We start from the raw sequence: 22,813 nt of genomic DNA on the forward strand, positions 1-22,813 counted from the left end.
GCAGCCTCTGGAGAGAAAAGCTGAGTCAATGACAATGTCACCATATGCAGTGTAGTTATTCGCTTGTCTGTTACTACAGTCTAATGACAATACCAAAAAAGCTATTAGAAGAATTTGCTCTGCATATCTCACTGTCTCATACTTTCACTGCAGTATTTGGGGGAAAAAAACCAAACCAAAACAAACCCCAAAAACCAGATACCATCAGTCCTACACTTCCAGGAAAGTTTTCACTATCAAGTCATAAAAATGAATTGATCCTTTACAAGTTCGTTACTAAACTGATAATGAAGAAAAAAAAATTTTAAACAAATACATTCAACCTTGAATAAATAATTTTATTTTAGTTAAGTAAACAAATTACAGTAGTAAGAAATAAAACTTACATTTTCATAGTGTCAAGGCAATTTGTTATACTTCATCTTTACTACATTGTACTAAAAAAACCGATTATTGCTTATTCCCGTTTTAAAAACACAAGAGGCACATTGTGAAGGGCAGCAAATAAAAGTTTTTAGCACTTTTTCCACTTCATTTCATCCTTTCTAACTGCACGGGAATTTCAAAATAACAATCCAAATGTAGATTGCAGCATTGTTAACGATCACAACAGCAACCCAGCAAAACTCCACACCAATACAGTAACTTCTACGTTGAAGGAGTAAGAGGATATTATCAAATAAGTTTTAAAGGATTTATCAAAACAATTTGATTTTCATTTTTATTTTTAATGTCAGCACAAACCAAACCTTGATAAATGTTTTTTAAAGTTTTGTGTGATTTTTTTGTGAGATTATTTCATATAACCAAATTCATATTTCCAAATAACTTTACATCATTTATATAAAAACATTTCAAAATAGAGTTAATCTTTCAATGCTTTTGTTTTGAACCATTACATTTGATAATTTATGACACTATCAAAAATAAATACAAAACTATGCAGAATACATAGTGTTCTATACATAGTGTATATGTATATGTATTCTATACATATACTATGCAGAATACATAGTGAATACATAGAATACATTATGCTGTTCAGGCACACACAAGCATGTTTTTGGCAAAACATTAAAAGCATGTAAAAAGGATAAGCTACTGAAAACTAACAGCATGTAGAGTTTGCAAATTTTATTTGGAGTCCTCACTTTGTGCATCGCCTTCTCCAGCGACCTTGTTTCTAGCCAAGTCCCTGTACACGCCCATCGTTACTCGCTCTCTAGATGGGCCAAGATCTTGCAGCTGTTTTCTCTGTGTAGTTTCTAGTTCTTCCAACCGCTTGCGAAGCAGGGAAAGCTCTCTTTGATGCTGTTCCTCCTTGAAATAAAAAAAAAAAAAAGTGGCTATATTACATTTTGCACACCTACAAGGGACCAAAAGGAGCAGTAACTTCATTTTCTTTAATTAACGGTTTTAAAATAAAAAATGTGACATCCAAAATACCCTTATTCATTAAATATTACTCCTCAATGTTTTGCGGGTATCGTTCTGACATTCTTGATGAACAGCATCAGCAAGAAATACGTGAGCAGGCATTCCTCCTCTCAGATGAGGAGGCACGCAGACCTGAGGGCTCAGTTACCTAGAACCTGTGCACTCTGCCTGATCAAGCTCAGCCAGAGAGATTTGCACCCTCAGAAGCTCACTAGAGTAAGTAAAACTCTTTTAACCACACAAGAAATCAAGAGCAGCAATACTGCATTCTAATAATGAAACCATAGTGTGAGAACAACACTGTGGTATTTCTGCCCAGAAGGAGCCACTTACAGCCTCTCCGGAAAAGGACAAAGTATGGAGAGCCAGGTTAAAACCACACATTCATTACATTCTGTGACATATCATTTGTCTTTCAAGAACTCCTCTGTCTTGTGAGGAAGGGAACATCACTCGAAGCATTCCTCAAAAAATTTCCTTTCTCTATTTGAAGATCAAATACTCCTTCCTTAAGACTAAGGTCTGTAACAAAGGAATGTTCTGGTACCCTTTGTTGTATTATTTTCACAACTTGTAATACATCACCACCTGAAGAAGGGGGAAGGACACTTCAGGCCCAGGAGGCAAGGCAGACGATGACATTATACTGACTGGATTAAGTGACGGTATGTTAGGATTCAGAATTAAACTCCGGAATTCATTGTGCCTACGTTGCAAGTCCTTCAGTCTCTTCTGGAGGCGTGCGTATTCTTCATAGGAAACATTCTGCCTAAGAAATAAAAAATTCCTTAGTGCACAAAATCTTTATTATCCCAGCACAGAAGCACATCTCTCCATGAGTACTCTGCCATTTACTATCCCTGTGAAGCAAAAGCATGCATCAGAAGAACTGGAAGGTGGAAAACCTGTGTATATTCTTCTGCCTAAACATCTATCTAAAAGTCCCTCTACATATTAAGCTATCTGCTGTATTACAGATTAAAATTTACATTGAATAAATTAAGTTTTTAATAGCATTCACAGTAGTGAGTCCCATTAAATTAATTATTTTAATCAAGCCCTCCATAGGTGCTCAATGAAGAGGAAAAAACCAGGAGTTTGTCTTTCAAAAAGGACGCTAAGTTTGCTTCTCTTGCAATTCTGAAGTCTTTTTCACTTCCTTCTTTTGAAGGGATTCCTGCAACTGCATCTATCAGGCATTTTTCCTCTATTTCACCCTGAAGAGACAGCCCTACAGTTGTCTTGTAAGCTCTCAGCTGCCCGTCCTGAATGGACTTCCATTCAAAGGCTTCTAATGCTGAAAATGTCATTAGATTGGATTCCAGTTGCTAAGTTCATGTATCTTCAAAAATACTTCATATTTCTAAGTCAGATCTTGGGCATATACCATTTTCAAGCAAAGAAAATGCAAAGTTTATTACCTATTTAACACCTGATTTTCTTTTTCTAGTTCTTCTATCTTGGCTTCTAGAAGTTCTAGTTTCTCTTGCATCCTCCTTTGTTTATTGTCATTGAGAGTCTTTCTCTGTCAAACAGATATTTCAGACAGGTAAGCTATGCCTTGATATATTAGATCCTGTAAAAATTAAATCTACCACTGTACATGGCTTCAAGCTGTGATAGTTTTTAGGATTTTCCTTCCTTAAGTAGAGGTGCTGTGTTGTTTCATAGTTCTGAACCCCCATGATGGGAAACAAGAGAGATGGGAAATGATCCATAGCTGCAACTGAAAGATGCACAGCTGTCAATCACTTGTTGGTCAGTGACTTACTGTACAAACAAAAACTACCTGTATTTAAGAATTACAAAAGTCATTCTCTAAATGACTATGTACAAATATATATGACCCCCCAAAAATTATATGCTTGCTTTTTTTTTTTTCCTTCTTCTTCTTTTTCCCCTAATGTTGACCTCAACTTTTTACAACCTTAAAAGCTACTGGTAAGTTTCATAACCTGTATGTGTCCAATATACAAAACCGCAATTTAGTCTTGAGCTTTTATAAACAATTAATCGGCTTTTCCTTTCAAAGTTATTTCATAGGAAACAAGCTTAGGAAAAGATACGAAATTTTAATATTCCATCAAGGAAAATATAATTTGTCTAGTATCTGAAACATCATCCTTACTAATCAAGGAGTCCACCTCTTAAATAACCATACACACACACATACGCACACCTCGCATCTTTGATGGCATTATAACAAAGTTGTTAGCTGTAACATTCTTTTGCATATTGCTTCAACCTATTTCTACGCCAGTCTTGAAGAACCTGATATATTTTGTTACTATATACAATAGACTGCAAATAAACTCAATATTAAAACAATTCTAGCTGGTCAAAATAAAGCTGAACTTTTAATAAGGTGGATGCCACATAAAGGAAGAGTCAACATGCCTTTTTCTGAGCAACAGCAGCTCGACATAGCTTGTTCTTCACTTGGTTGTATTTCTCTTCTTTCTCTGTGATGCACTGAGTGAGCACATGCTTCTCCTCCAGCCATTCTATACGTTTGTGTTCTAAAGTCCTTTGAAAAAAAAAAACAAGTAAAAAGATTAAGAGGATATATGGACAAAGCAGTGTGTTGAATCAGTACCTTAAGGCTCTTAAATAGATGCATCTTTTCACAGCTGCTACCTTTATGAACTTGAAATTATCCGACTTAAATCTGATTGTGCTAACAATCTAATTGTGACTAACAACATTCAAGCCTGTGCATTAACGTCATCCTAGGTTTTGTTCAACTATGAAGCAAATTTTGAAAACTGATTCCAATAAGCTAGTTAATTGTTGGATGCTTGTTCATTTGGTAACATGCCTAGCAGAAAATTTCTTAATTCAGATAAAATAATCACACTGGAACACAACAGTGGACACCTATGCCAAACATCAGTTGTCAGAAGAGCTGACAATTACTGTCTCTGTTTGAGAGGTAAAATGTAAAAGAATAGGTTGCTGCCCTGTGTGGTCTACTACACCTTTGTAACAGAGAAGTACAGACTATGTGCTCCTGACCAGAACAAACACCAACACAACAGGAAGCTCCCACCAATATGGTTTCTAGACAACATTGCAGCTGAATACACACCACCAACAACATATGTTACTTGTTTAGGCTTTCGCATGGTTAAAACATACTAAAATTAGGCTGTGTTCACTAGCAGTGGATAGGAAAGGAGCCAGTTTCTCTCTGCTGCCTTGTTTGTTTAGGCTGCCTGCATTGTGGGTCAATGTAGACAAGAGCTAACTGCATATTTAACTAAATTACTATTAAAAAAAAATCAAATTGTGAGGGTCTGTGCAGCATTTTTAAAGAAATGCAGTCCAAGGCTTGGTACCAGTGCATCCACACCACTCCAGTCCTGGGCCGATGCAGGACTCTGAATCAATCTCCATAATTTTCTCACCAAACACCCTTTTCCTTCCCCACAGTGGCATTATTAGGAATCATCCACTCTCAAATCAGAACCAGGATCCTGGCCCACTTGGTACCTGTCACAGTTCTTTTAGCAGACGCAGTGGGGTTTGTACCTTGCTGTTGACTGTAAATAACTACTACTACCACCCAGGAACCAACGAGCTTTCTCATAAAGGATGCTTAACAGTAAAAGAATTTCAGTTGAGACAGTGTTAAAAATGCCATGAGATTTTTTTTTTTTAAATGCCACTAACACCGTTCCTGAAAAGCTTAACAAATGCCTGTTTGAGCTCATCTCTGATCTGTATCAGTCTCATAGTTTGCCTTCAGCCCTTTTTCTCATTTCACATTTTCATTTCCAAGCCTAAGATTGACACCGCCAGGCAGGCAGCTGCTTTGCCTACTTATGGCTCAGTTGGCATTATTTTACTTAACTGAAACTTTTTATCTTAGGCTTTCTTATCTTTTGGTCCTTATTTCACTTCCTCTTTAAGCCGAGTTGCTTTGGTGCAACTTTACTCTTGGAGTTCAAGCTCGTAAGAATGACTGAACTGAGGAAGGAAGTCCCATCATCCACAGAGTCAGGAAAAGAATGGAAACACATCCCAAGGCTTGCAGGGCAACAGTAGGACAGACCTGGAAGACTTACATATAGGCTGCAAAGCTGCTTAATTTCTGCAGTATCAGCCTTGGTGCATCTCCCGTTATCTACGTAGTTACTCAATCTCTGAGGACTGCCAAGGTCCTTCCACTTCCTTCCCAGGAAAACCTACTCTTGAGTGGTCTATGGCCCATAAATATGTAAATGACATTGACAGTCTCACTCAAATAACAGTTATAATCTCACTCAAAATATGAATACACTTTCCTAAAGTAAACATTCAAAGTATTTAACATGCTACTGGCCACTGAAGTCAGTAATTACTGTATTACTAATTATATAATTATTTTATATGTAAAAATATATATAATTATATATAATGATGTATTCTAATTAAAAATTACTTCAAATGTTAAAATGAAAAGCAATACTTAAACTAATGACAAAGCAGGAATTGCAGTATCAACTTGTAGCAAAAGAGAAGTTAAAACAAAAAAATGCCACATTATACCTCTTTTGGAAGTCTTCTATTTAATCTAAAATCCTGACTTTTTTAAAAAACCCACTACACAATAATCTAGTACAAATTAGACACGTATTTGGTTATTAGTCTACAAAATATTAGATAGCCATTTCAGACTGACAAATTAATCTTTAAATTGCAGGAAAGTGTTCATTACTGTGTGGGCTCTGAACAAGATTTGGTTTCCTTCAGCATTTATTAGTATATTTTGATCGTATGTGGTCAAGCTTGTGCAAAAAAGAAAAGTGACTACTTTTAATTTTGATGAGAGCAACTAGAAAGTACACAATAAGCTTTTATTTGCCTCGTATCATCTAAAAGGATCTAGTGGGAGGGGAAAAAAAGTATATACACACACATAAACAGACCGGGCCCCTGAAACCTTATGAAAGCATAATACAATGCTTAAACACTTTTTTTCCACCCTTAATGCTTAAACACTCTTAAAAGAATTGTGTGTGAAACTCGGGATCCACTTACACTAATACAAGTTTGACATTCACTTCAATATAAATAGGATCTCATTTTATAAAAAAGCAGTAGTTCATCTGTCAAGAATTAATTGTAACAAACATGAATGGAGAAAAACTCCTATTTTTGATGCTAACACAAGCAAAGCTTTTAAACTTACTGCACAACAGAAAGTATAGCCTTTTTTTTTTACAGTTATACAGTATTTCCTGTCCAATTTTTAATTTCAAACTTCATTCAGAATCTACAATCCATAGTAAGTAATCCACATAAAAATACAAGCAATATGAAAAGTATACCCAAAAAGAAGAAGAAAAAAATTACTTCTCTGTTTCCAGTTGAGCTTTTTCTGCCTGAGTCCTTGCATGTTGACATTCTTGTTTCAATCTTTCTATTATTTCCTTCAGCTTCTGATTAGACTCCAGTAAATCATTTTCTGATTGAGAAACTGAGGCAAGTTGGAGTTGCATGTCATGCATTTGCTACAAAGAAACGAAATTTTTCCATTTGAGAAGGTATACAAATAACTAAATTAATTTTGAGATACTGAGAGAAGAATGCAGACACCAACTGGCTGCATTAGCTTCTTGCAAGCCTTTCTTATTTGTTCCTTTTCTCCTTACTCAACAGCATCTCCAGAACCTTAACAGCACATCACTACTAGACAGGAAGGTTTTCTACTGTAATTAAAATGAGAAAGAGAAAGGGAGGCAGGAGTCTTCAGTCACTGATGTGTCCCCCAGAACTTAAGAAATCCAACATCAAGCCCCAGGGCTGAAGAGAATTAGCGCAGCACGCAACATTTAGTAGCTGAGCTGTGGAGCTACCCAGACTCTCTCATAATGCACAATGCATTACAGCCCGCAGTGGCTTACCCACCAGTTCACAAAAACAAGTAAGTACAGAGTCTGAACAGTCAACCTCTGCAAGCCAGCACATAGAAAGGATGATTTCCCTTTCCTTTTCCTCTCCCCACATGCACACTCAAGATACACGCCAGTTTCTGATTCCTGGAGGAAAAATGAATGTTGCCTCGAACTTCAAGCACACACATCTTGCAGATTACTTTGATGCACAGCTATGTTCTTACCTACTAAATGTAACATCATGGGCGAGCAAGAGTTAAAAGAATTAGGTTTTATTTTCAACACTGCCATCAATTCACTCTGCAATAGAAATATACCGCTTTACACTAGTTTATTCATTTATGAAACATCTGTTAAGCACTTGAAGAACCTCAGATGAGATATGCAGTGTAAATGCAAAGCACTACCTAGAAACAATTTATAAGTCTCCATGGAAACTGAATCTCCAGTTAAATAGTGCATAACCATATTCAATATACCAGTCTATGAACATTCAGCTTTGAAATCCTTGGTAGCCACAAAATGCATGAAGGAAAAAGCTGTAATCCATCTATAAAGGTCCAGGAAAACATGACTGATTTCTGAACGCTTTTGCTTTTAAATATCTGTTGTATGCATTTCGTCCCTCAGGAAAAAAAAAAGCCTTAAAAATTCAATCTAATCTTCAAACACTGAACATGGTAACTGCAGGAAAGATTGTATTTCTCTATAAAATATTACAATGCAATAAAACCTCACCTGTTTCAGATCAGCACTTTCACGTTTCTTTTCTTCCAACTCCTCTGTCTGAATAGCTTGCTGTTGAATTTTTAATCTAAAATTGTATAAGACATCCTTACTTTTATTTAATTAAACTAGAGATGTTAGAAGTTAGGACAATAGAATCTATTGCATAATTGGAAAGGCTAATAAATATTTAACTAAACAATGATTAAAAATATTTTTTAATTGTTTATTAGAATTCATCTAAGGAGTAAGAAATACGTTTGTTTGCCCTTGGGGTATGATGTTTGCTCATTTTATTGTACTGAACTTCATACAAATACTATAGTAAAACAACTTCACTGAGAACTATAATAACCAACTCAGAGAGATATATTTTAGGGTCCCAGTTTGCCAGTTGCTGACATGGTGCCCTTGTGGAAAGAGAAATGGTTTATTCTAGCACTGGGGCTATGCCAGCAGCCAACATGGACCCAGTTTTAACAAACACGAGTATTGCAAAGTTATGTCTTTAAAATGTTCATTAAAACTATATAATTTTTAAAGGTTTTGATGAAAAATTTTATTTTTTTTAAACAGCCCATTTTTAATTCTGCCCTCTTTTTGCACAATGCAAAAGATAATTTTGTTTAATTTACCATAATGAACATTCATGTATCTATGAATAGTAAACTTTTATACTGACTACTGTAAAGAAATTAGGGGGGAAAAAAAATGAGAAATTTGTGTTAAGATTAGAAAAGCCACACTACCGCAAACGCTGAAGTTCCTTTTTGCTAGATTCTTCTGCCATCTGTACAACACGTAGCTTTTCTTCATACTGATCCTTTTCAGATTGTCTCCAAGTATCTTGTTCCAGTTTCATCTTCTCTAGATCAGCTAATCTGTTCTCGAGCTCTAACCTGAAACATTATTCAACACGTACACAAGAATCATGACAAAATGTCAGAAGTGTTTAGCTGCTAAGCATGACATTTTACAAAGTTACTCAAAACACTCCTCTTTTAAAAGTTGAGCAGTAAATCAACAAACATACTTTTCATCCTGTAAGGCTGCAATTTTTTCAAAAACTTCCTCTTTGGCAGCTTGCACTTTACGAATTAGCTCCCGATCCTTTTCTACTAAAAGCACCTTATGACGTTCAACAGCTGCCTTAAGAATTTCCTTGTCTGACAGCAATCCTGCATTATACATTAAAAAAAGTTAAAACGGCATTATTGATATCAACCTGATGAAATCCAGTATTAAAATAACTTTATAAATTGATAAAAGGGAGCTAAAAATCACAATGCACATGATAGAATGAATGGGAAAAAAACCCATGAAAAACAGAAGAGACATGGCCTTTTTTTACTAAGAAAGTGTGTGTATATATATATATATATACACACACACTTAACAGCAACATTTCAAAAACTTTTGAAGAGTAACCATTACCCTGGAATCTCTGTCTACAGGGGTCTATTATTTTTACATACAAAAGTAATTAAACTGTTGATATTATTATAGATTTAAACTCTAAAACAATTTCTGCTAAGCAGTTCTGTCTCAATTTAAAAAAAAAAAAAAAGGGGGGTCCCATAATAGATACGAAAAGGCCAAGTAAGAAAATTTCTTATTTTTCTGGAAAAGTTTATAGTAAACAGTAACTGGTTACTAGTGAAACCGTAGTAACCTGGCTACAACAAATCTCCCACTTTAATCCACTCATATTACCAAATGAGGCAATTCTAAAATTATGACTCTATACACAGCAACAGAAGATGCAAATTAAAAGCTTGTGACCAAGACACCTATGTTCACTGGCAAATAAGCCACAAATAAGCTACAACAAAGACTCCCAGTTATTTAGCTAATTCAGTGATGCAAACTGGATTCCACAGCAAGTTCAGGTTAGCTTAAATCTCTGTATTAGCTTCATATTTCACAGGATTCAACAGTCTTAGTTTCTCAGTATAAGTGTGTTGTTGATAGAGGAAGCACCACTTTTTAGTTGTTTTCAGAGAACTTAATATTAATGCAAATGAACAGAAACAACTGTTCCAGGAAGATGAAGGTACTATTCTGGGGTTATGGCAAATTGGTGAGAACAATCCACTTAAAAGCTATGTAGTGACTTAAATCATCAGCACATAACTAGTATTAGAAAGCTTTGGCCTTTTTACTCAAGAAGGCTATTTCAGGTTCCCTATGGGCTCAGCTGCATTGGGTAGCTTAGACCATCACCTATTTTCTTCAAAGAACAAGCTAGAAATTGTATTTTGTTTCACATGGCAGCTTTATCCAACTCTTCACAATTCCATAGACACAGGATCAGAAAACCACCCCTGAAGCCCAATGGTATGTTAAGGTTTCAAGCACAGTGTAAGAGACTCTAGAATTTGGCAATAACAGAAAAAAATAACCCTATGAAGTACATGATTTAAAACAGATTATGCTCAATTTATGTCACAAATGCACTAATTTACATAAAAGCAAAATCATTCTGTAGCTCTTCTTCTTAACATAGTAGACCAAGTGAAACAACACAGTTATTTCAGATACAAAAGTGAATTTTCAGATCTGTGACCTAGACCAGAAGTAGAAGGTGAAGGCTGCTGGGGAATGTTTGAGGAAAAATAATTGTAGTATTCTAACCAGAAGTTACAAAAGAGATCATTAGAAATTAATTGCATATTTTACCATCCATTTCACTTTGAATCTTGTTTCTCTCTCTTTCTACCTCACTCTTTGTTCTTGCTGCCTCCAGTTTGACATTTGTTACTTCCAGTTTATGTGAATGTTTAAGTTCTTCTACCTATGAATTAGAAAGAAAAAAAAAATCAACTAAATATATATATTCACAGCTTTAGTGAAAGTTTTTCATGTGATACTTTGCTAACAAGAAAATCTGCCAAATAATCATGGACTATGCTTATTTTAAGCATACCTTAAATATTTTTTTAATCCACTGCTCTCCTGAAAGCCAATCTAGAATATGCACTCTTGTAGGTAATTTTTAATGATGATTATACAGATACTGTAACACTAAAACTATTAATATGATCTGATTCCCCAAATCATAGTCAGTGCTATTACAGGATTTTATTAATTCTTCAAGTCACACACTGAAGATTATTGAATGAGTTGTCAGTCATCTTGAAATGCAAGTTTTATATATTCCCTGATTTAAAAAAAATTAAAGCTCTCAAATACAACATGTATTCCAGGAACCAGGCTGTCTGACTATTGGCATGTATTTCATCTTTAACCAGCCAGTTATTACAAACTACAGTGTAGAAAAGTTACTCTTTTAAGAAGCCTTGGTGATATTTGTACAGATTCACAGGACTGCCTGTGAAAACTTGGTTTCTGCGTAAATACTATACATTCTACAAGCTAGCTTACGAATATTGAGGTATTTCTGAAAAGACTACTCATTGGAAATACCTTGCTATGACACTCATCCAAATTGCATAAGACCCTGATGCCTCGCTAACTCAAGCATTAGCTTGGCACTTCACACGCATTTCACTTCTGACTAAAGATCCCCAGAGTCAAGCTAAAATAAAGTTAAATTTATCTCCCTAAGTAAAACAAAACAATGATATGCAAAAACAGATTATCAATTGCTCCCCCCAGTAACTTCAATTTGGTGACTACTTATAGTTCCCCAACCTCCTGGAGTGCTACACTATTTTCTCAAAATCCAGGTCTTCATAGTTTTAAAGTGCATTTTAAATCAAATACTTCTCTACAACTGTGACATACACATCAAATGGCCTCATAAAAGCAGGAGCTTTAAGAACATCAAATCAAAGACAATTACTGCTTGCATGGAAACTTTCTAGAGTTTAGGCATTTGTACGCAGTAATTACACGGTCAATGAGAATTAAATATCTAGAGGAAAGCACTTATAATGAAAATCCATTCACAATGACAAATGTAATTACAACCTGCTAGCATATGCAAGTGGCAAAAGGTTAAGAATGACATAGCAGCTTATTAAGTAACTACATGGTGGATTTGGTTGCTTAAATACTAAGTTGAGAACATTTCAGGGCAACTAGCAAAGATTTAAGGTGGCTTTTTTAAGGCACAAAATCCAGAAGACAAATGCGTGCACCTGTGCTCAGGAGTAAGTTTGAGTGGGTGCAGAAGGCGGTGGAGGTTAGTATAGAAATTAGTTTCTACTTTCCTCCCTTCAAGAAATGCCACTGAACATTTTAATTTTCTCCTACTTCTGGAGATGAGCAGAGAACAGCAGTTGATACAAAAAGTAAAGACTGCAACAATCTTCTATATACTCTGATAGACAATGTTCAACAGAAGTTTTCCCCTCCTATTTATTATTCATGTGAGACAAGTATGGCACATTGTAACTTTTTTGGATTAAGGACCAAAATGAAATACTTCATTGTCATAAGTGTGCGCTATAAAATTAAAGAACGACTATGGTAGAAGTTAAAATTTTCTTCCTGTATTGTGTCTTTCTTGAGGCATATTACAACAGTATTAACTGCCATACCCACACAAAGCGCACATCAGCGTTATTTTGGAAAGTATATTCAGAAATGCAGGCCAGCTCCAAGTCAACAGAGAGCTTAAAATAATGCTGCATTCAGCTAGATATACAAGACCAAAGTTACTGGCTTTACAGTTCATTCGGAACTAACTAAAGCCTCTCCCGAAAGGTAGGAAAACACAGGGGATTAAATTTGCTACCAGGAACTGACAGCTGTGATGAAAATTTATTCCCCAGTATTCTCTCCAGAAAGGAGGCAATAAGAGATAGCAGGAAGCTAATATTTACCCAAGTAACTATTTCATTAGGACTAGTATCCTGACTCAAATTTACATAAAGCAATGCAAGTATTCTGCAACATTTGAAGGTAAAATGGTTTAGTAGTGTTTTTATTTTTCTTGTTTATTCAAATAATCACATATGACACTGCATAAAGGATCTGTCTTTTTTAAGTTGTGTAGCTGAGAAGTCACTGCAACAAGATAAAACCCTGAATCTGGCATCTGTATTAACGTAACTATGCTGAAATACTGAACAGTGATGTCAAGTTTCTTAAGCACTTTCAGGTTTTCCCTAAACTTGAAGCCTTCTGATCTTTTTTTTTTCTTGAGTATTTTTCTAGAAATTTCTCTAAGATCTAAAAAAAAAAAAAAAAAAAAAACCCAACAAAAAAAACCCCAAACAAAACAAACATAGAACATAGCATACAAATATAGAACAAAATCCCTACGATCTGGTGCCAAGCCAACAACTAAGATACTCAAACTTATGTTGCAAGACAATGATCTTACTTAAAATGATACGATGCAGTGCTGTACAGAAATGTTTCTGTACAAGCTATGCTGGCATTAGCCCAAGAAGAACGCTATGCTAATGTGACTACCCTGCTTCTGATATAACCTAAATCTCCGCAGGTGATTCCAGCACAGCTTGCTTCCTGTTGCTAACACAGCCCATTCAGAGGATACTTTTTCAGACCTCCAGAAGCCATAGCTCCATGGCTTTTCCAAACAGAGCCCTGTTCTGTTCACAGAAAAAGACCTAGAATATGAAATAAAAAGAGCATAACCTCAATCTTTAGAGATATTTTAGGGATTATGTTTTTCCTGTAAAGTCACATATTCTATATCTTCCAACCAGACTAGGGAAAAAAATTCCAAATCTATTTTAAGTCACAGCAGAAGACATTGTTACTTTATTCTTAATGTAAAATATAAACAGAAAAACTTAAAACATAACAGAATATGAGAAATGTACTTCAAACACCATAAAAGCACTTACTTTAGCAGCTAATGAATTGACTTCTCGTTCAGATTTGTGAAGCTTGCTAGTTAAGAGAATGTTTTGCTCATGACTCATCCGCAGTTCTTTCTCAATTCGATCAATCTGTAGTTCAGCAGACTTCTTTTCTGCCTTGAATAAAGGAGGTATTTGTTAGATTTTTAGAGCAGGGCTGTCTCTTGCTATTCCCTTGAAAGGTTCAATTGATCTGGGTTTTCAGATATTACTGACCCATTATATAAGAATATAATAGATAAATATTTATCTTTGCTTCAACAATATGTTCCAATACAACAAGGATCTTGATTTTTACTCAAAAGTCACAACTGTTTTTACTAACACTGCCTGCACAGAATCACACACATTTTCAATCCTACTTCACAAGAGGCAGAGGTAATCTGACTTGGTTAGGATTCAGCAGGTATTCCTACCAGTAAATTACTGGGCTGTAAACACCAGCATGACTAAGTAGTGCTCAAAGAGATATCATATGTTTGCCTATGCAGTTATACTAACTGAATAATTAACATCATGGAGAGGAAGTAAAATGCAATTACTGTATTAGAGACTCAAGACCCTGACCTTTACTAAGTATCAAAAAGGTAATCAAACCTACGATTTCACCTTCCTTTTTCCAAACAGACCTACTTCCAGCAGGGCTTTTTTTTTTTAAGCTTTCTAAATTAAGAGTATTAGAGCACTTTTCTTTTTAAGTTGTGATCAGGGCATTTTGTAACAAAGGTATACAGCACTGATAACAGGAAAAAGGAAAATTAACCATCTGTATGCTGCAACTGTGTGAGAAATCTACACAGAAAGACTCACTACCTAGAGAGATACCAAGAGCTGACAGGAGGACTGAAGACCACAGATGAGGAATACAGTGGAACCCTGGGAAACATACAACAGGCCAGAAATACCAAAGGCTCTTTAAGGGAAAGCAACGGCCAAAAACTAAACAATTGCAGTAATGTCTTGAAGAAAGGAGAGACAAAGGTAGGCAAGAAAGAAGACAACTCATGAAGAAAGGATTAAAGAAATAGGGGAGCACCATATGACATTTTTGAAAATAGTAAAAAAATTACTGTAGCAGATTATTAACATATTGTCATCAGTTCTAATTCCAGCCAAGTGACAAGTGCTGACATGGCCATCTTACTGACTGCAAACATGGATATCACTCGCATGTTTAGAAAGCGGATCATTCAACAGAATCTTTCCGTAGAGCTCTCCACCTTTCCAAAGCTGAATTAGCAGTACATGACTTACAATGTACTTACAATTTGATTTTAAATCTGAAATGTACAAATTGTGGAGTCAATGGCAAATTATCAGTGACTTCAGTGACAGTTCTATCAGGCCAAGCATTATTCTCACTACACTCTACAAAGAGGCAAATTAAAAAAAAAAAAATTTCTTACCTCTAGAGACCTTGTCAGAGCCTGCATCTCAGCTAATTGTCGTACTTGTACTCTTTGAACATTTTCTGCTTGCACACCACAATTGTCTCTTTCTGCTCGTAGTTCTGCTACTTCTGCTTCTAAGCCTTTTAATTTCTGATACAGTTGTGCCTTTTCTCTAGAGAGTGCCTCCACACGTTTACTGTCCTTCGTGGGATCAACACTAAGCAGCTGATTATGGAGTTCTTCTTTATCTTTATCCAGCCTTGCAATCTGATAGTTGTTAATCAGAAAAATCAAAGCTTTTACACTGGTTAGGTGTCAGGCAGCAACAAATTCAGCAGTTGACAAGAAAAAGAAAAGAGTAGCAGTGTGCATTTAAAATACTAAGAAATTACATTCACATTTATTTTTCTTTCTTAGAGTACGAAAATCAACAAGTCCCATTCTTCAATGCCGCCTTTAATTCAGTTTTCACTGATAAGGCTTGTCCTTGAGCCTCAGATGTCCCTGAGCCCCCAGCAGTCTGTGGGTCTTCCAGCATAGATGAAGAAAATGTTAGGGATCATTTAATCCACTGGACACACACAAGTCCTTGGAATGGATCCAGGCATTTTGAAGGAGCTCACTGGTATAATCACAAGGCTATTCTCTATCATCTTTGAAAAGTCATGGGCAATTCTAGAAGGTTCCTGATGACTGGAAAGAGGCAGACAGCATACCCATCATCAAGCAGAGCAAAAAGGTCAAGAAGAAGGATCCAGATAACAAGACAGTCAACTTCACATCAGTCTGTGAGAAGGTTATGAAGCAAAACCTCTTAAAAGCCATTTCTAAACACATGAAAGACAGGGTGATAGAAGGTGATGGCAAGCAGGGTTTACCAAGGGCAAATTATGCCTGAACTACTTCTCTGCTTTCTAGAAAGAGGTGACTGGCACTGCAGACAAGAAGAGGGCAGTAGATCTTTTATACCTTGTTTTTAACAAAGCCTTCAATACAGTCTCCCATAATCTTTTCTCTCACCAAATTGGTGAGATATGGGCTGGAAAAGTGGATGACAAAGTGGATGGAAAACTGCCAGGCTCAAAGAGTGATGATCAGTGGTGCAAAGCTCAGCTGACTGCCTGTAACTAGTGTTGTCTTTCTGAGATCTGTATAGGGCCCAATACTGATTGATGTCCTCGTTAGTGGCCTGGATGATGGGATGGAGTTACACTTCCAGCAAGCTTGCAGGTGACCAAATTGGGCGGAAATGCTCAATGTGCTTTTGGAAAGCAGAACTACTATTCAGAGGGATCTGGACGGGCTGAAGGAATGGGCTGACTGGAACCTCTTCAACAAGAGCAAGTACAAATAATGCATCTGGGATGGAGTAACACAATGCAACAGGACAGGCTGGGGGAAATTGTCTAGGAAGTAGCTCCACAGAAAAGGATCTGGGGGTCCTACTGGACAACAAGCTGAACATTAGTCAGAGTACCCTTGCAGCAAAGGTGAACAACTGCATCGTAGATTGGCAAAAAGATAACTAGCAGATCCAGGGAAGTGATCCTTTGTCCCCTTCCAATACTTGTAAGACTGCACCTGGAGTTTGTGTCCAGTACATGAAGAATAATGACAGTCTGAAGCAAGTCCAGTGGATGGCCATCAAGATGGTCAGGAGGCTGGGGAACATGACATATAAAGACAGGCTGAGAGAACTATGCCTCTTCAGCTTGGAGAAGAGAAGGAGATGCATGGTGATGGGAAAAGAGGCAACGGACACAACTTGGAACATGTGGCATTCCAGTTAGATATTAGGAAAAATGTTTACCATGAAGATGGTTAAATATTGGAACAGTTTTCCCAGAAAGGTTGTGGAATCTCCATCCTCTCAGATGGTCAAGACTCAACGGGACATGGCCCTGAGCAACCTGATCTCATCACACTTCAATATTTTAAGCAAGATGTTGGACTAGAAGAAGATCTCTTCCAACTTATATTATGATTCCACAATTCTATAACCACAACAGAACTCAAATCTGCTAGTAACTCAAGACAGACAACATAATTGGTCCCTGTCAGACAGAAAACTAAGGAAAAAAGTTTTCTTTCTGTTACAAGGTAGTACAATAGGTACAAACTAATCTTGAGGCTGTAACTAACAAACATATTATAAATATATAGATTCTAGTGTTTCAAAATGAGTTACTGAATGTAAAATTGGGGGTAAAAGAGTGAGAAAGTAACGTACGCTAAGAGTTCTTTTGATATTTGGTGACTAGTCCAAACTCTGATCTGCAGCAGTGCTTTTCGAAGTTGCATCAGTGATCTCTATGGAGCAATGCCAATTTCTGCAGCAAAAGCCCTCCAAATCCCTTTTATTAGGGGATTCAAACACTTACTGCATGACATGACCAAGCCATCATTTAAGAATTAGTATGTTTCTGTAGCCTTCTTGTGCTAAATGGCATGGAAGGTTGTGCTAAATGGCAGGGAAGGTTAAAAAGGCTCTAAAAGGGAGAAACTAGATCACATTGTGCCTTGGGCTCAAGGTAGTTTCATTCTCTGTAAGTGTGCTAATTAGCTGCAGGACTAGCACAAACTCAACAAGCCCACAAGAGAGGCAGGCTGTAAAGCAGCATGTGGGTTTAGCTCCGGGAAGGACAACTGTTCTGTTTGTAATGCATTGCATTTGCAAATTTGGATTGATTTTGAAAGTGACTACTGCTTTGGTTTGTGTCTCATGTTTGGACTAATACATTCAAATCTGGCATCTTAGGATATATGCTCCCAGACAAATACTTAAATGAATATGCAAGTGACAAATGCAACACTGCTGCATATATTTAAAACATAAATAAGCTGGCAATTTATTTAGCTACACTTTTGAAAGTCCAGTTCTGAAACAGAAACTTCATGAATGGTTTATTCAAGTGTTAATACAACTGAAATAGTTACCAAAGTTTTCAGTATCCTTTTGACCACCACTATCATGATCCAACTTAGTTGCAAAATGCACCCTTGCCTGGTATTAACAATATCTTCTGCTGCCTTCTTCTTGGATTAGTTGCCACATAAGTAATTTCAAATCTAAACTTAGGCCAGTTGCTCAGATAACTTATTAATTTCAGATTAGCATAACATCTCAAATTCTATCACAAATGCAATTAAAAAAAGAATTAAGCAAAGCTACTAGTTGTCACTTATCAGAAGGCAAGTCTATTCTTACTTATAATAGCACAAATGATTTTGCAACACATCACTGAAAAAACCTACAGAGACAGCTTTACGCTAAGTCATAAAAGTGTTTTGAGAATTAAGAGAATGGAAACAAACACTACCTTATGAAATGGTGTCAAACCGACAACCCATCAAGTATCAACGTTTTCACAGTGTTCAAGCAGCTTTGTCATCAGAAACATTTTAAGCTACTGTAACATTCTATATACCTCAGCCTCATATTTTATTTTCTTCTCTTCCAAAATACGTGCATGCTCTTCTTTTTGATGTTCAAATTCTGATTTCAGAAAAGTATGTTCATAACGAAGTTTGTTATATTCTGTTCTGTATTTTTCCACTTCCTAAGTTAGACAAAAAAACCCCAAAAACATCAGTCACAGAAGTTTTCAGATTTATTTCCTTCAAATGTCCATGAAATGTTCCTATCATTTCACAAGTTATATTTGACGAACTGAATCCCTCCTTCTCCTTCTTCTAGGGTTTCAACCTTCACTGCCTGGGGCAACAGTACCAGACAAAGAATGTCATATTTTGCTCCCCTTTCAGTTTTAATTTCCTACGGTTTTAGGGACAACTATAAACTGGTGATCACTACTCTAAATGAAACAGAATTTAAATACTACTTACATTTTCCAGCTTCCGATAACGTTCTGTCATAGGAGATTCCAATTCCTGCTGTATTTGTGCTTTTAACAGTTCTAATTTTTGAGGAGTTAGCACCTTAAGACAGAAAGGTACCATAAATAACTAGTCATATTCATTTATTTACACTGTGACAGGACAAATTGCCAGGAATAAAGTACTTCAAATATGATTTTAGGAATCCTGCTTACTTTTCTATGTTTTTCTAAAGAATTTTCAATAGTAGCTACAGAAGCAAAAAAACATGGTGTCAGTGAACTAAAAATATTCTGGAAAGACAACAGAAGCATTTAAAATGTCAGTATTTACTGGTAGAAGCAATACAAATGTCAAGCTGAATTGCCAAGAGATTTATCTCCTTTCTGGGGGAGGGGAGGAAGGAGAAAGTGGTCTTGCATAAAAGATAAAGAATTAGTGTTTGGAAAAACTTAAACAGTAAGTGAAACAACCCCTAAGAATCAAAGTGAGCAATACCAAACCAATTCTTTGTAAAATACATTAGATACATGGGTACTGGTTTGAACGGAAACTAAGATCAGGGAAGATTCCCTGCTTTAAGTTCTATGCTGCATGGTATTTTCTTAAGTTTAATACAGCAAACTATCTACCAAGAAGGAGTGTTTAAAAAAAAAATTCATCCACAACCTGTGACATATTCCAATTTATTCTACTTTTCTTCCACTTACCTGTTCCCTGAAGTCCCTGAAAACAAATTCTAGTTACAGTACAGATGCACATCTCTATTTGGAGTCTGGGATCCTTTGTTAGATGCTTTATTTGTTTCCTAAGAACATGTCCTGCATTAGTTTAAGGAAACAAGCAGTTACAGAAAGTGTGATCCAAGTTACCTTAAATGTTGGGGGGTTTTTGTTTGGTTTTGTGTTTGGTGGTTGTTTTTTTTTTTAAGATGAAGCAAGCTGTCATCATGAAGAGAAATGAGTATCTATTTTTCCAGTCACTTATCCTAACAATTTTAGGCATCTAAGTTCTTCTCCAGGGCAGATGATTCTCCCCATAACAGAAGAGCACGCACAGAGAGAGACTGAGGGTCTTACTATTAACATAGCACATAACAACAGGATTTGGAAGATTCAGCTAAACAAGAAAACAGTAATTTCAACCCATGGTCACTCTAGAAAAGAAACATTGCTTGGGGTAGGTGAATTTCAAGATATCTGAAATATATGCAAGCTAGGTAGATACATGTTACATAAACAGAAATATATGCATGGCCCTATTACAGGATTAAAATTCATATTAAGTCCTTCCAGTAAATTACCTCACCTGCATCTTCAGTTTTTCCAGCTCTTGCGTTTTACCCAGCAACTCCTCTCGATATTCAGCAAGAAGAAACTGAAATTTGTCATGTACAGTCTGCTTTTCAACCAACAACCGCTTCAGTTCATCTTGTGATTTTGTATATTCCTCCTGCAATCTGCAAGACAAAACACATATTTATTTTATATTTACCCTCTAAAATTAGATCTTACAGCTCAAAAAACTCACATGCAGAAGTAAACATGCAAATACCAAGTTAGAACTAAGCTACTAATATCCTCTTCCTGTAATATACTGAAAGGTTATCCCATATTTACAAGCATGAAAAGTATTGCAGAAACATAATCTGCAATGTCTTAAGGTATTTTGAATAGTTTATTTTCTAATATGAACAACACTCAAATGTGTCCTTGAATACAGAAGTAGCTAACATACACACAAATCCCTTCCACCTAACATTTAGCTTCACCTTTTAACAGCTCAAACGAAGAAACCTGTTCAAATTAGTGTACCTTAGATGTTCCGCCTTTATAGTTTGATAATTTGCTTTATGGTGTTCACATCGCATTTTTTCGTCAATCAGAAGTTTTTGTAATTCTTGTGAATTAGCCGTATCACCATTTCCAACCACAGGAGGAAGCAGACTGCCCAAAGCATCCATTTTATTACTGTTCACGATGAGTATGGGTAGGACAAAATAAAAATTAACTTATAACTAATCTACAATGCCATCCACTTTTTCTGCTGACATCCCAGAAGATCAAGTTACCTGAACAAATACAAGGACATGTAATTAGCAATCAAGTACATTCACAGTTCAAATATTTCACATGGTGCTTTTGCTTTCAGTACAGAAGAATCCTGGCTCTGCTGTAACTCAGGTTAGAGGCCTCTACTGAAAGGGCAACTCTTCTCTGCTTATTCTGCCTGCCCTAAAAAGTAATAGCCCTTCCAGAGGCACAGAAAAAACTTAAACATGGAGATCATTTGAGTCAATACAAAATAAGCACAAGCACTTCTATCTGACAGATTACATGAAATGTTATTTTTACTTATGCTGTATGCTGAGAATCAAACGATGATGCTAGTAATGCCCTAATTATGCCTTGTCAACCAGAGGCCACAGACATCAGACACATATAGCTCTTACTACTACTTATCACAGTCACACAGTCTGTCATTGTACTACTCAATACACCATCGTTTCAGCTGGAAGAAGAGCAAATAATTCTCACTGTTGAATTCCTGTCAAGTCCTCTCTGGAGAAGAGGTAATGTTTCGTGGACAATTGGGAAGATACCTGCCCAAAGTTCAGCCCTGAAATACATCATTGATACATGTCACTTCCTCCTTTTCAGTTTATCTTGTGGTTTCTTGTCACTTCCCCAGAAAGAGTTTTGCTAAATGTGACAATATCACATTGGTGTGAGAAAGCTGGAAATTGACAGATGCTGAGAAACAAGGAAGTATTCTAATATGCATCATTAGTTCTTTTTGATATTAGAAGCAAGGTCTATTAATCTGATCATTACTGATAGTTCTAAAGGATCTGGGGGAGGGAAAACTGTAACTGAATTTTAGGGAAATTACAAAGCTTTGAAACCAGCTACTCTGCCATTTTAGCTTTTGGCATAACTGGACTGATACCTGAGAATGCCATGGTTGCAGTGTACAAAGCGTAATTCAAAGTTACAAAGAGTAACTTTGTACAAAGTAAAACTCAAACAGGAAAAATGTTAAATCTCCACCATTGCTGCAGATACCTCACCTTCTTCACACATACAGTTGGATATATAATGTTTTCTACCATTCCACTCTTCAAATCTTTCATGGATCTATCTTAAACACTTATCATTTGATTTTATAAACCCCTGAACTATAAGCAAGATGAAAATCTATCTTCCATATAAGAAAATAAATGCCCATTCCACTAAAAGACATAATAACGTCAAGAAAGTCTTACGTTTAAGGTTTCTTTCCCATTTTTCCTTCCTCCATCACCAAGATGGGAAAAGGCCAGAGGAAAATCTACCAGAGTTACAACACCAATATAGGCAAAGCGACAACAGCAACTTTGTTCCCTGCTTTGCCCATGCTTGCTGACAGAATAAGGGGAAAGAAATCAGAATAAAGAACATTCTCCTCGTTGACTGCCCTATCTGCATAACCATTTTCACACATTAATAGCACAAGTTCTGAAGAACCATTTAATCACCGCAGTACCTGGTTTTCATTCCTGAATTTTTTTCCTAAGAATTTCTAAGCACACCAGCAGGGTTATGGTGAACACCGGGGAAGAAAGAAAAAAAAAAAAAAAAAAAAGGAAAAAAAAAAAAGGAAAAAAAAACCCCAAATCAAACCAAAAAAACCCAAAACAACCAACCACCAGGCAATAATATTTTTTTCTGTCTCAGGTCTTTGCTTTCATAAGCTACAGATACCA

The 22,813-nt window shown here is 36.2% G+C and overlaps 1 protein-coding gene across 2 annotated transcripts; it reads right to left on the reverse strand.

Moving 5' to 3' along the window:
- Positions 1-1,005: 1,005 nt before the first annotated feature.
- CEP83 (centrosomal protein 83) lies at positions 1,006-21,031 on the reverse strand (the record flags this gene model as incomplete). Of its 2 annotated transcripts, XM_082007521.1 has the most annotated exons (15): positions 1,006-1,320; positions 2,026-2,206; positions 2,859-2,962; positions 3,835-3,964; positions 6,775-6,932; positions 8,055-8,130; positions 8,792-8,941; positions 9,076-9,220; positions 10,722-10,836; positions 13,826-13,957; positions 15,247-15,498; positions 18,660-18,791; positions 19,078-19,170; positions 20,377-20,527; positions 20,883-21,031. In XM_082007521.1, 15 exons carry the CDS (start codon positions 21,029-21,031, stop codon positions 1,135-1,137), a joined length of 2,154 nt encoding a protein of 717 aa, XP_081863647.1. The 2 variants fall into 2 exon arrangements, with proteins under 2 accessions (XP_081863647.1, XP_081863648.1); XM_082007522.1 differs by lacking the exons at positions 1,006-1,320; positions 2,859-2,962 and having other exon boundaries at positions 2,201-2,202; positions 3,831-3,964.
- Between the last annotated feature and the right edge of the window lie 1,782 nt (positions 21,032-22,813).

This window comes from Phaethon aethereus (genome assembly GCF_964289735.1).
Source record: "Phaethon aethereus genome assembly, chromosome: 1".
Lineage (NCBI taxonomy): Eukaryota > Metazoa > Chordata > Aves > Phaethontiformes > Phaethontidae > Phaethon > Phaethon aethereus.